The sequence below is a fragment of the Durio zibethinus genome, chromosome 11 (genome assembly GCF_047325235.1).
Source record: "Durio zibethinus cultivar Kanyao isolate XHJ-2024 chromosome 11, ASM4732523v1, whole genome shotgun sequence".
In the NCBI taxonomy this organism is placed as follows: domain Eukaryota; kingdom Viridiplantae; phylum Streptophyta; class Magnoliopsida; order Malvales; family Malvaceae; genus Durio; species Durio zibethinus.
In genome coordinates, this window is record NC_143172.1 from 3587317 (window position 1) to 3602164 (window position 14848).

A 14848-nucleotide genomic window follows, 5' to 3' on the forward strand; every position below is an offset into this window, starting at 1 on the left:
TCTTGTTTTTTTTTTGTTAAATCCAGCGTTGGTTTCCTCACCAAAGAGATTGTGTTTTTTTTTTTTTTTTCATGTTTGTTTCTTGTTTTTTTTTAGTAGTTTTTTTTTGTTTATTTACAAAAGCTCCCTTTTTCTTTTAGGATTTCTTCTCTCCTTTTTAGGGTTTTTTTTTTTTAAGGGTATTTGGGCTAGCTCTCAGGATCTCCTTTTTTTTTGGCTTGCTGTTACAGAATTCTATTTATAGAGTTTTGATCGCGACCTTCTACTTGGGTAGATAATCTCTAAAGTATAGGTTTGGCTGTTAAATTAATTCATATATATATAAATTAAAAAAATATTATATATATTTTTATTAAATTTACTTTTTATTTTTTATTTTTATATATATGTAAATTTAATATAATCCTATTAAATTAAATTTAATTGTATTTTAAAATTTTATATTATATAAATTAAGTTTAATGAGTGAGTTTATAATTTATATTTTTATTCAAATTAATTTTTTAAAAAAAATTAAAACTTAAAATTTTAAATCAAATCAAATTTAAATAAATATATAAATTATTAATATTAAATATAAATTTGATCCAAACTTAATCCAACATAAATCATAAACACCTTTACGACCAACCACCATTTTTTTTTCGTTTGCAGTGACATTCAGATCGATTACATAATAAGCACTCGAGTACTTCATTTGACATCCGATATTGTTCATTTTCTTATTGTTGCGGAGTCAATTGCCGCTGATTTTGGTCTGAATTTCTTAAGTAAAAGGGACCCAAGGTGTTTAAAACTTTGGCTAGATACATATATATTACAATATATAGAAACGGGATAAGGCGAATAATTGGTCATGGCCAGCACTTTTTCTGTTGAATTTGGTGAGCTGGTCGCATTCATATACGCTTACTTTCGTGTCCAAGGTCACCGCCGTTGCATATGTTTATAGATTGTCTTACTCACGCATCTACGCCGACAGACATTCGATGATCATAGATTGTATGTACAAAGTTTAAACACGTGGCACTCTTTGCTTCACCCACTTGCTAGCTATAGCTGCCAGTGGGGTCATCCCAGATAGCTTTGCCTAGTCATTTGACTTTCAGATATCAGAATCACACCTATGTCATCATCGAAACCAAAGAAAATACGAAGCTGGTGGAATTTCATCAAATAGAATGTCAAACACCGGAAGAGCTTCCCTTCCATGAAATCTACACGACCAATTCCATGTCCCATGAAGCACCCTTTAGATGCTTTCTCTTTGATTTAACACACAACTATTGGAAACAAGTGGCTGAAACCTCGTCAAGAAACCAGGTTCATATTCAGATACAGTTTACTGCCTGAAACGATATACTACTGCACAACAACTAATGGGTCATTTGTAGCGTACAGACAGAACTATGAATGTGCCCAAAACAAGGTTAATCTTCGTGAAAGAAAATTTTATTTTTTATTTCAAGTGCCTGCAATAGCCTCAGCTCCCATTCTACCTGTTGTTGCTCCTATTAAATTGAAAAAAAAATAACAAAAAATACAATAAAATCAACAAAAATATTAATAATTTTAATGAAACAGAGAAAAGAAGAGAGAGAGAGAGAGAGAGAGCTTAGGGACAGAGGAGGCGGAGGAAAGCGGAGCTTTGCAAGGGGAGTGTACGGAAACGCCATCTTGTTCCTCTTCTTTTTCTATTCCACCTCCAGCCTCCATCCTCCATCTCCTCTTAATTATAATGTAACTTTTTTAACAACTACGTGAAAAATTTTCTATTTTTCCAGATTAAACTTAAAATTGAAATTATTTGCTGTTTTTTTGGATTTTGGTTACGGATTTGGTGTTTGTTCCAAAATGTACTTCCCATGCAACTTTTGTTTTGTTTGTTCCATTACTGGGTTGGCCCATTCTTCGGCCTGCTAAAAGGGCCTGGGCTAACGTACCCATAAGCTTGTCCCGCAATTTTTTTTTTTTAGTAATAAAAATAAATATTTAAAATTAAAATCTTTTTTCTTTATTTAAAAAATAAACAAATAATAAAAAAGAAAGAAGTAAGAAGGAGTTACAAAGCCCCCAATTTTGAATATCAAACATGTTAAATGTCAAATTTTAAAATTTTAATTTCATTAAAAGTTTAAATTTAAAATTTTATTAGAAAAGATATATAACAAAACATGAATGAAAACAAATCAAATATGAATAAATAAATATATATATATATTTATAGTTTATTCATTTATTTTTAAAGTTATTAGAAATTGATCGTGTTGAGTAAAAAAATTATTTATTATATTTGAGTTCAATTCATTTAATAATAAAATATTCAGGTTATATTTATATTTAGTTCGTTAAAATTAAATGAATTCGTTTATATTAAACAATCATATTCATTATTATATATAAATGGACATATTTATAAATAACAAATAAATTATTATCAAATAAATTTACACAATAAATAAATAATAAGTAAGTTAAAAGTGTAAATTTATTTACAACGAGTAAGAAAATAGGTTGAAAGAATGAAAGTATTATGATAATAAAATTAGAATTAAAATAAAATATGATTTTGTTATTATTATTATCGAATAATAAACTAATATAAACAAAATTTAAGTGAATATAAACTAATGAATTTTAAATGATTTTTAAATAAATTTGTAATAAAAATAAAATTTTATTTTTTGTTTGGCAATGATTTTTTTTTATTTTACAAAAGCTACTTTTTTTTTTTAAACTTTTTTTTTTTTTTTGCAAGGTATCTGGTCGGCTCTCAAAGTCTCATCTTTCTTGGCTTGCCGTCATGGAACTCTATTTTTAGAGCTCTGATCGCGACTCTCTACTTGAGTAGGTTGTCTCTAAAGCATGAGTTTGATTGTTAAATTAATTTTTATATATATAAATTAAAAATAAAATTATTTATTTTTTATTTTTATATATATATGTGAATTAAATATAATTTAATTAAAATTTTTTAAAAATTTTATTATATAAATTAATTTTAATGAATAAATTTATAATTTATTTTTTTAATTTAAATCGAATTTTAAAACCCATAAGCACCTTTACGTGCAACCACCATTTTTTTTCGTTTGCAGTGACATTGAGATCGATTACATAAGCAGTTAAGTACTTCATTTGATTTCCGATATTGTTCATTTTCTTATTGTTGCGTAGTCAATTGCCACTGATTTTGGTCTGAATTTCTTAAGTAAAAGTGACCGATGGTGTTTAAAACTTTGGCTAGAAACATATCTATGCTACAACATATCCAAACAGGATAAGGCGAAGAATTGGTCATGGTCAGCTGGTTGCATTCATATAGGCGCACTTTCGTATACAAGGTCATGGCCATTGCATATGTTTCCAGATTGTCTTACGCACGCGCTTCTACGCCAACAAACATTCGATGATCATGGATGTGTGTGTACAAAATTTAAACACGTGGCATCCCTTGCATCACCCACTTGCTAGCTATAGCTGCCAGTGGGGTCATTGCAGATAGCTTTGCCTAGTCATTTGACTTTCAGATGTCAGAATCACTCCTATGTCATCATCAAAACTATAGAAAATACGAAGCTAGTGGAATTTCATCAGGTATGATTTCAAGTACCGGAGCTTTCCTGGCATGAAATCTACACGACCAATTCCAAGTCCCATGAAGCACCTGCTAGATGCTTTCTTTTTGATTTAACGCACAACTATTGGAAACAAGTGGCTGAAACGATATACAACTGCACAACAACTAATGGGTCATTTGTAGCATACAGACAGAACTATGACTGTGCCCAAAGCAAGGTTAATCTTTGTGAATGAAAATTTTATTTTTTATTTTAGAACACATCCCTTGCCTCTAGCAGGGCTAGCTTGCAACTTACAGAGTCACAACTATTAGCTTTCAATAGGTTGACTTGAGGTTAACAAGTTCGGCATTTTCCTCCCGGTTTAGGTCAATCTTTAGGTGTTCTTTTAACGGAAAGTTGTGACACCATAGTAGTTTGAAATTTGCATTTTGATTTAAGTGGTTGACACAGTTGTTATTCCTTGAAGGTTATATGTTAGTACAATTAAAACACTTTGTACTCGATGTCTAAGATTTTACATTTAATAAATTTGAAATTTAAATTCATATCAACATTTATAATTTTCTCTATTCTTAAATTACATTTTTTTTTTATAAATATAAAAATACACTTTGCACTCAAATAAGACCAATCAAATTTAAGAATTGACTTATCCAGCCCTGATTATCTGAATGCTACTAATCAACCATTCTACCTTGACAATGATATTGCAATTATCTTTGCTAAATCAAAGTGAAATTAAATAGATCAAATTTGAAAAAGGCCACTTTCCACTTATCTTCATGCCCAAATCAGATAAGGATTAACATTTTTACTTGTGACTAAAAACTTGCTCATATATTGATAGATTTGAAAAATACAGTTCTTAGCTAAGACGTACCTTAATTTGTGCTTAAAATTAAGAAATGGGTTTCAACTTTCAAATGTTCAGTAACGAGAGTGATACCCTTTACTTTCCCAAGGGCTTTCACTTTCAATTGGAACATCAATTTTGGATAGAAAATATTGTATACCCAGACTCAATCAAAGACGTTATAAGCCAAAAAGGCTCACAAACAAAAGGAAACCAGTTCCATGTTGTTTTCCTTATATTCGATGCAAAAGAAGAATTTGAGTTGATGATTCCAACCTATGTATGCCTATATGTTACACGTTCCTAGGAATGATCTTTGATTGAATTCCAAGAATTAATAATTGAATACCAACAAAATAAAGTTTTCTAGAATTTGTGCTTTGATTCGTTCGAAACAGAGGATATGATATAATGAAACAAAAAAAGCTAGTAGAAATCGTTTATCTTACATGCCCTTGATTTCAAATTTTCAGCATCCTTTTACAATACCATTTCTATGTCTATAACTAAAACCTTAATAAATCATCATATTACAAAACTTGCGGTTAATGTACACTGAATCCCAACAAATCAAATCGAATAACTCCACAAAGACACATCGATATCACTATCAGCATCATCCCAATTCCTAGGTGGAGAAAGTAGAAGACCTTCAGCCATGCTGACAAGCAACTTTGGCATGTCAAACATTGCTTCTTCATCTACGAAGTGAACTTTCTCTGTCGAAAACACATTTTCTGCCACTGTATTTTCCTTGTTCTCAAAGTTAACGTCACTGCTGGAAACTTCACCATCAGAATTCTTGACACTTTCCTGCCTCGCGTCGCTTCTTGAAATTTCCTCCAATTCTTGAGGCCTGAATGATTCTGCTGCCTCAGCAGCTGCTTTCCTAATTTCAACTGCATCCATTGAAGCTGGCACAGGCAACCTCCAAGCAGAGTCAGCAAAATTAAGGCAGGCAGCTTTGCCTCTAAATGCTAATGCTGCTACATCATGTGCCCGTGCAGCCATTTCTGGGGTGGGATAAGTACCAAGCCAAATGCGAGTTTTTTTATTAGGCTCCCGCAATTCACATACCCACTTATCTTTATTCCTTCTTCGAATGCCTCTGAAAATCGGATGTCGTGTCTCCTTGAATATTCTCCTCCCGGCACGTTTCTTAGGCCTGCTCGTTGCTAGTAAATATACTTCCTCATCAGAGTGAACAGCTCGGCGCCCGGTCCCCGCTTCAGATGATGATGATGGCTCCACCCTATCAGCTGACATACAGTAAGACTTGAAGGAGAAAAGGTCAGAGAATTGGCTTGAAATATATATTGAAATGAGTAGTAAAATTTCCCAAACTGTAGTTTTGGAGTTGTATGTTTTACTTACTTCAGTTTCAACTTTTGGGAACGTACGATATGGGCTGACTTTGGTAACCTTCTTTTGGTTCGGATATTAAGCATCAAAGAGAGCAGTGAATTGTTTTAAACTGTTTTGAGATTCTGATTTCTGGGTACAGTTTAGAAGTTGAAGATAAAGCTACCGACTTGGATTCGGAAGCTTCAGAAGAAGACAGTGGGGAGCGGGATATATATAGATTTCTAGGAGGACCAGGCGGGACAGATGAGTGCGTTTTCCACACGCACGCGCATATGATAGAGAACCAGCTGTGAAGATCCACGGTTCCCACATAGGATAAGTAAAGTGGGATTGAAAAAGAAAAGTCTAATCCAAATCCAAGCGGCAGGTGTTGGTTTTTTTGTCTTTTCGCATTTCGTATCCAGCTAAGCTTGCAAGTTTACAACGTGCTGACGGGAGAAGTGAAAATTTGTCACGTTTATTTTTCTTTCTATTCTGAAAAAGTGTGGATTAAGGAAAAATGTTTTGTGTTCTGATCTAAAGGGAGCAATTTCTGAGCTCTATCCTCAAAATTCAATGCTTCCTTTGTCCACTACAAATTGGTCTTGTTTGGTCATCAAAAATGATTTTAAGATTTTAAACTTTGACTTCATGTTCAATTTATTATATAATGTTTTCAAATATTAATTAAGGTAAGTAAACTAAATTTACAAATCTTTGAAAAATTATTAGCAAGTAATTTTTTTTGGTCAGTGACAAAACATATTAATTTAAGATAATGATAATTTTAATAATTAATACTCACACATTTTAATTTTTTTTCTAATGGCAAAATCTGTGCTCATAATACAATGTGAGCTATTAAAAAATAATTAGTATTACTTTTATTTTGATTTTGATTTAAATTTTTTTATGCAATTATGGAGATATCTATATTATATGAATGAACGATTAATTTTTGAAAGATTCTTCAATTATTATTCATTTAAAAATTTAATTTGTAAATTTTGTTTATGATTACAAAAAATTCTTGCGATTGGTCAAGAGCAAATCAAATTGATTATTAGTTTAAATATTTAATTGCCATTCATATACTATAGTTGACAAGTGACAACAACATTAAATATCAAAGTTAGTTTGGCAACGTGGATATTAAATCCCTTTAAAATACTCTCTAGTAGTATTATATAATTTATTTTTCACCCTTTTATTCCACGTTGATCACGTGAGAATTCAGAATAATTCTCATCCTAATGCTTACCTTGCCTTGGGTATGTCATGGATTTGGGCTTTTGAGCCCAAAAGATTATCCGTCCGCATATCACCCGACAATGAGATCTATCATGCTTCTTTTTTTTCTTAAAGTTAAGACCCATTTCGGATCTATTATCCTTCCATGCCTCCCTTTATTGTAAAAATTATGTAAATTATATATTTTTAAATTATATATTCTTATATAATTTTTATTGTAATGAAGAAAATTTTGATGAAATGCTTCTCCTAACTAGTATAAAAGGCAATTCTTTTTTTGTTTCAAACAGTACTACATGCACTTATATCATAAACTCATTTTAAATACTCAATTTAAAAAACTTAAATGAAAAATACTAAAATTATTATAAATTATAATAAAATTTTAAAACAGTGTGTGAAATATATCTATATTAAATAAGTGTATATATATATATTTTTTCTTTTCTTGTTTTAAGAATCGACTTCTTTTCTAAAATTTCGAATCAAAAAATTCTAAATTGAAGGAAAAAGAGGCTTACCATAATTACAAAAAACTTAGAAGCATTAACGGGTTTTTAAAAAATTAAAATAAAAAAGGTCGTGGTCAGTCGTTGTATTGTCCATAAATCATAATCTGTAAAGGAGAAATGGTGGGAAAAAAAAAATAGTAGAAGCCACACATACACCACTGATGTGATTCTGGTTGTTAATCTTACGTTAAACAGTCCTTAGTAGTCCAAATCAAGAAAGTGCTTATAAACAAAATATCTTGTCTGTTCGACACAACCCAACCAATAAAAAAAAAATATGATCTGTCCGACATAACCAACCACTTACAAAAGGCTGTAACGAAGAAGGACGAAGGGTGACGCCAATCTACCGACGTTACTCAATGAGGTGTAAATGACGACTACCCACAGTGATAATTGTTGGATGATCAAAATTAATTGTGGTTAACAGCTAATCAAAATGCTATGCGCAATGTATGAATAAATATTATTTAAAAAAACGTTTTTTTTTAAGATATATGTATTTAGATAGTTAAATTAATAAAAAAATAAATTTTAAAAATTATTATTTGAATAACTAATGAAAAAAAATTTATTACATTATATTTTTCAATTATAATTTTTTCTTATAACATGTTTGTGTTCATGTATTTTATGTTTTCAATTTTCTCTTATTTATTCATAAAAATAATCATTAACGAAATTTATAGAGTATTAAGTAAAAAAAATTGAAAACAATTTATTCACTAATAAATGATATTTTGTATTCTTAATTTAAATTTGAAATTTAAAATCACACACTTTAAATTTTAAAAAAATAAATAAAAATATAATAATTATTTTATGTTTTAAAAAATTTATTATTTTCTTAATGAAAAAGAGTTAAGCATATCATTTTTTTCTTTTATTTTAATTTATATTATGTACAAACAAAGGAAATGAGAAATCATTTACTTTTGTTTCCATTTTTACCCTTGTCTTCCCCCAATCCAATCATAGACTTAAACCTGGTTTATGTTCTGTCTGGATTTGATTAGATGGAATGAATCATATTTGGGCGTTCAGAGAGGTGGCAATATGTCTTCCCTTATTTATTGTTCATCAGGTCAGAAATTATAATCAACCCAGCCCAAACTTAAAAGAAAAGACTGTAATTGTAAGCCCAAAACGTTTTAGGACTAGTTGGCAAAAGGAGCCCATATCTTTGTTTATCCTCAACTTTTCAAAGTCCATAGCTCCAGATGGATTAAATTTATTGCTCGGACCAGTTTTCTATAATAATATTGGAACTGGGCTCAGGAAGTTCAAAATTTATCCTTAACACTTCACGTGGAAGTCTACAGTTTAGGACACAGCCACATTAAAACTTGAAACTTTTGATTTTTTTATTTAAGAAGTTTCATTATACTACTCAACCTGTCGTATTGGTTACTTCAAATATCATTCTTACTGCTACATATTTATTTCAGATTAAATGTATACATACATACAAATCTCACCTTGTAACTACTTGTAATGATATGGATCATATGTTTTTAAATGTAATACTAAAATATTCGCAAGCCTAATCTTGGAGAAAAAGTTTGTGTTTCTTTTTTTTTTTTGTAATTGAGATTGTTAAAAATCGAATTAAAATCATTGAAATTAAGAGTTCAATATTTTATTAAATTTATGTTCTGACTTAAACTTATTTAGAATATTTATGTGTCAGTAAAAAACTGAAATGGAAAGGGTCGGCAATAACATGGTAGAGATTTCTGAGCAATGAATGTTGCCGAGGACTTGACTTCCAATTAATGTTTAATTTTCTCCTTTCTCTAGCATTGAATTTTTTAAAACATTATTAAAAAGAAAATGAAAGATGGGTTAATTTTAGAATAATATATCCTATTAGTTTACGTATCAGTCAACACTTAATCTTTAGTTAGGTACTAATGTCACAGATCTAAGGAGGAGTCTTGAATCTCACATCGGACATAAAAAGAGGGTTATTGAGGTATAAAAAGGTTCACACCATCTCTTATTTATGAGGTGCTTTTTGTAAGATAAAATCGTGAGGTCAGAGAGATCAAAGCTGACAATACCTTATAAGGGTGTGAACTGTGACGTCAGGTTGATTTGGGTCACCGAATGAGTGGATGCCCGGGTTTCGAAGCTGCGCGGGTTCGGAGCTTAAGTCTCGATCTCTGACAAGTGGTATCAGAGCTAGTTCTAAACTGTTTGATCTACGCCAAACCCCTTGAGGGAGGTAAGTAGGGCTTTCGATCGAAAAGCAACGTTGATGAAGACGTGTAGGTGCACTATTTCATGATGAGGATTGTAACTTTCCGTGAATTTTCCATTTCTCACTCAACGACGGAACTTTGCTTATTTCTTTTTTTAAGGATCGACGAATCAAATGATATTTTTGTTTCAATATTTGCCTCTTCTTCTCCCTATGAATCAAAATTTTCTTTGCCATAACGGTTTAGTTTTGGAACTTAAGTCTCGACCTCTGATAAGTGATATCAGAGTTAGTCATAAACTGTTTGATCTATACCAAGCCCCTCGAGGGAGGTAAGTAGGATGACAAGCCTTCGTGATGAGGGCGTCACGAGGTTGGATGGGGAAGAATGTCACGGACCTAAGGAGGAGTTTTAAATCTCACATCAGACATAAAAGGAAGGTCATGGGATATAAAAGGGTTTACACCATCTCTTCCTTATAAGGCGCGAGTTCTGAATCTCACATCGGACATAAAAGGAAGGTCACTGAAATATAAAAAGGTTTACATCATTTTTTCCTTATAAGACGTCTTTGTAAGACAAAACCGTGAAATCAGAGGTCAGAGCTTTCTTAAGCTCAACATCTCTGATCAGGTACCTCAAAGTCCAAACACGTAATCGTGGTAAGAAAACAAGGGATCTCATTATCTGCTGATCTTTTCTTTTATTATTATTATTATTATTATTATTATTTTTTGACAATCCATATATATGAAGATGAGAATGAGACTTGGCGTAGGTAAGTTAGCAAAGTCCTTCGGGAGGACAAAGAATCGCATGCAAGAGTCTGCGTGAATGCTAGCTTCAAAATTTTGTAGGACAAACTTTGGACAAGACCATGTTCATGGATTTTTCCAAGAGAATAAATTATTATGTAAGAGATATAGATAGACATAGCTAGATTTAGAGCTTGACATTGATATTCTTGTTCACCCACCACCGAAAGTGGACAAACCTCTTGCAAAAATTGAGGTTCGAGGAGCCTCATTTTCCTTTAAAAGTGATCTTCACCAGGGGATATAGATAAAATATAAACCCTTTTAAACAAATGCCAATTAAAAATGTTCGATTAAGACATATGCATTCATGATGCATATTGGTTCAAGGAGTTTTGCACTGAGATTATGCAGTGTTTGATATAGATAAAAATTCATATTTTAATGTCCTTGCCCCAGACAACACAGTTTACTGTAAGAATCAATCAATTAAAGTTAAGAATCAACTCAAAGGCCAATGAACATTGATAATTGATGCTCAGATAGAAGAAAAAATAAAAGAAAGAAATCATAATAACTAACAAACCAAAAGGACATAATGATTGGGATCATCTGGGAGACACATCTTTTCTGGGCCACTAAACGTGAGTTTTAGGCCATCCTATTGCATTGCAAGGGGGGGCCGTGAGAACAAGAGAGGGTATTTCTTTACCTAAAGAAAAAAAAAAAAGATGGATTTCTTTATATAAAGAGAAAAGACTAACATAAAAGAGAAACAATATTTTGTCAGCCACATTGGATGCTTGTTCCCTCTTCATAGATTGATGTTTTGGGTACTAAACATATCTAAGTTAAATGCACCTTTAGCATACAGTAATCGATAGTACGTATTTATTTTAAATAATTATCCGACTTTTTTAAGATAATATTTTATATTATCGTGTTTTATTTATTAATTATCTCACTTTGCATTTAGAATTATACTGTCGATGAACTTTAGATAAAGGTAATAATTTTGTATAATTAAAAATTAAAAAATGATATGTGAAACTGAACTGATGAATGGTTAAAATTAGTGTCCATATTTTTACTGTTGGTAGTAGGAGTAAGATAAAATTGAGAAAACTAAAAATTGATTTGAAATCGTAGTATTTGGTTTGGTTTGATTTGGTTCATTTTTTTTTAAATTTAATTCAAATTAAGTTCAATATTAATTATATATATTAAGTTTAAATTAAAAAATAAAAAAAAATGAATTAAATCAAATTATATATTTTTATTAATTTTTATATATATTTTAAATTTTTATAAAACAAAAATAATAATTTTATATCAAAATCTATTTAAATATATGAAAATTTTATATTAAAATAATATATATATATAAAAAATAAATTTTACTGAATGAAATCAAGTAAAATTTGGTTTGATTTGGATCAAATTAAATGATGAATTTTTTTGAATTAAATTAAAATTTAAAAATTTATAATATTATATAATATCTAAAAAACCAAACCATGCAAATTCAATATGATCCAAACGATTGTCATTGTTAATTAATGGTGGGGTGGAGGTAGCACCTTGAAACTTGCTTAAAATGGAATATTACTTATGATAATAAAGTGCAAACTATATCTCCATCACAAAAAGAAGAGAGTTCAATTTATTTAATTTCAGCAAAAGAAAAAAAAAAGTAAAGAAATGCAACTTTCTAAACCTTAAAAACTGTGCTAATGAGAGGTTCCATTGAAGTAATTTCTAAGATATAATAATACTTGCAATGTTTGTTACCCTGCTTAATTGAAGCAGTACAGGTTAATTCAACAAAACATGCTTCAAAAGGAGAGAAAAAAGTTTCTGAGGCATAAAAAATTGTTAGCTGAATTTTGATAATCTTTTGATAGTAATTATACCAAGTTAACCTCAAAGTTCTAGTTTAATAACTGAATATGTAAAGGAAAAATGAATGAAACTGAAGGAAATAGAGATAAAAGGAATATAGAGAGGTCGGCAGTTGTTCCATTCGTTGATCAGCTGTATGCAAATTTGTAGTGCTCATTAAACATCATTCATTTTTGTTTTTGTTAGGCCTTGTATTTTGGCCCCTCAAAAGGTTTATTTCAGATGTCAGTTTCACTTCGGATGATATTTTTTTTTATGGAAGATGTCCCAATTTAAAATAAGACACGTGATTTTAAGTATTGAAATTTAAAATTTAAAATTATTAAATATTATTTTTTAAAAATAATTATGTTAATTAATTGAATTAAATTTTAAATTGATATTTTAAGTAATTTTGAAAATATTTTAAAAAAATATATATGTATGTACAGGCGCGAATTAATATCATAATCATATTGAATAGCGGAAAGATAGAGATAGGGATATAGAGAAAGACATATTACCAACCAAGAGGGAGAAAGCGAAGGGAAAGAAAAAGCAAAAAAAGGTGGCTATGTCGGCCATTTATAGTCAAACTCTTTTCGTTCATTCAATGAAAAAAAAATTTCGGCTACAACATGTTAGACCGTAGACAATACCCCACAAATGTATTCCTTTATTATATTTTTTCTTTTGAATTTATTACTAGATTTAAAGGTACCATCAAAATCTAGCACCCTCTTTTCAATATTGAAGGCAGCTCTAAAGGATGTGGATTTTCTTGGCCGACTTGGAGCCACCTTTGGGCAATTCCTTCTCCAAAATTATTCATTGAAGACTATCAAAAACCAATAAGAAATCATATCTAATAGGAGCAATGGAGGATCAGTTTTATTTTCTTGCAATGAGTTGAGTAGAGATAATTCTCAAAATGGGGTGGTAACTGGTAAGCACTAAAATTAAACATAATAAAATTGCTTGTTATCGGTTCATAAATTGCATTTTGACATTGTTGTGAGTGCTTGCACATACCATTAAAGGACCCACTAGATATTTCATTAGATGTTTGTCTCCTTAAAGAGGAGAAAAAGTCATGTAGGCCCTATTTGATATATGTAGTTAGAGGATGATATAAGAAATCGGATTTGGTTTTAATAAGAAAGAAAAAATCAATACGTGTACATACACAGGTGACAATGAAACGGCTTAATGACTCACCATCATTATATCTTTTCCTGTATAAATTTTTTTAGAATCTCATCAAAATTTCTTTCTTTTTTCTTTTTTCTTTTTAATTTTAATCATTTTTATATAGACATGTTAATTAATATTTTAATATTAATCATATATTAAATTTATTTTGCTACTATTTAAATAATATTCTCGTACATGAATATAAGTATGACTAATTAATAGAAATAACTATGCACATGATATATATTTTAAGATACCCAAGTTGGACGCCCTAAACCCACCACTATCATCTATTGTTGGCCATAATTAACTTTTTTTTTTTGTGAAAAAAAATCATTCCAATTGGGGTGGGAGTGAAACTTCCATTCTTATACACTTTAATTATGTTTTGATAATGTGAGACTTAGCTTCAATATATCTAAGTCCATGTCTCTTAATCTTTTACTATAGTTGGGGTGCATGTGATCATCATACTCGTATTAATGTACCAAATCTCTTATTAGAAATTTGCAATTAATTGTTTTTGCTGATATAAATTGTAGTATTAATTAGATGAGTGGCCTACAAGGAAATTCTTATTGACCTATATCTCCATTCTTTTTTTTTTTCTTTTATTTGGCACTCTAAGTAGTGATGAAGACACTGATAATTAGGATTCTGGTAACTATATATTTTTTATATATCTTGCAAAATCTTAACACAACAACGAAACAAACACTTTGACAAAAAAAAAATTATTGATTATACAGTTAGAAGATGAATAAAACTTCTAGGACTCTATCTCGATGAAAAAATTTACAATAATTTCTCTCTAAATCAAGGAATTTTTTTCTCTTTTGATGTCTTCTTACATATATATATAACAATTATATAATTTGAGCATTTTAATATGACACCTATATATTATGTAGTTAGGAAAACAAGAAATCAACTTACAACTTTAGAAATTAAACTGACATATAGTTGGTCAAGAAACTAACACCAAACTGAGTTATATAACAAGACTTGAGATCATAGAGAAACATATAGTCTTAGGTTTTTTTTTTTTTTTTTTTGCTTTTACAAATGGTATACCAATTTGTTGATCCTGTTCTAAACACAATTATTAAAAACTTAGCACATCATGAATCAAGTAATTCTATAGGAAAAGTCAAGGGACAGAATATGAGTCAAAGGGAGAATTGGGATCCCAAACCCATTGAGATTTCCAAACTTAAATCCTTTATTGAAATTAGCTTTTCTCCAACCTTTTTAATTTATTCAAAATTTA

The 14848-nt window shown here is 30.0% G+C and overlaps 1 protein-coding gene across 1 annotated transcript; it reads right to left on the bottom strand.

Moving 5' to 3' along the window:
- Positions 1-4846: 4846 nt before the first annotated feature.
- On the bottom strand, positions 4847-5986 carry LOC111290995 (dehydration-responsive element-binding protein 1E). Its single transcript, XM_022882522.2, has 2 exons — positions 5812-5986; positions 4847-5712 (listed from the first exon to the last, which is right to left on the bottom strand). Exon 2 carries the CDS (start codon positions 5701-5703, stop codon positions 5008-5010), a length of 696 nt encoding a protein of 231 aa, XP_022738257.1. The 5' UTR covers positions 5704-5712; positions 5812-5986; the 3' UTR covers positions 4847-5007.
- Between the last annotated feature and the right edge of the window lie 8862 nt (positions 5987-14848).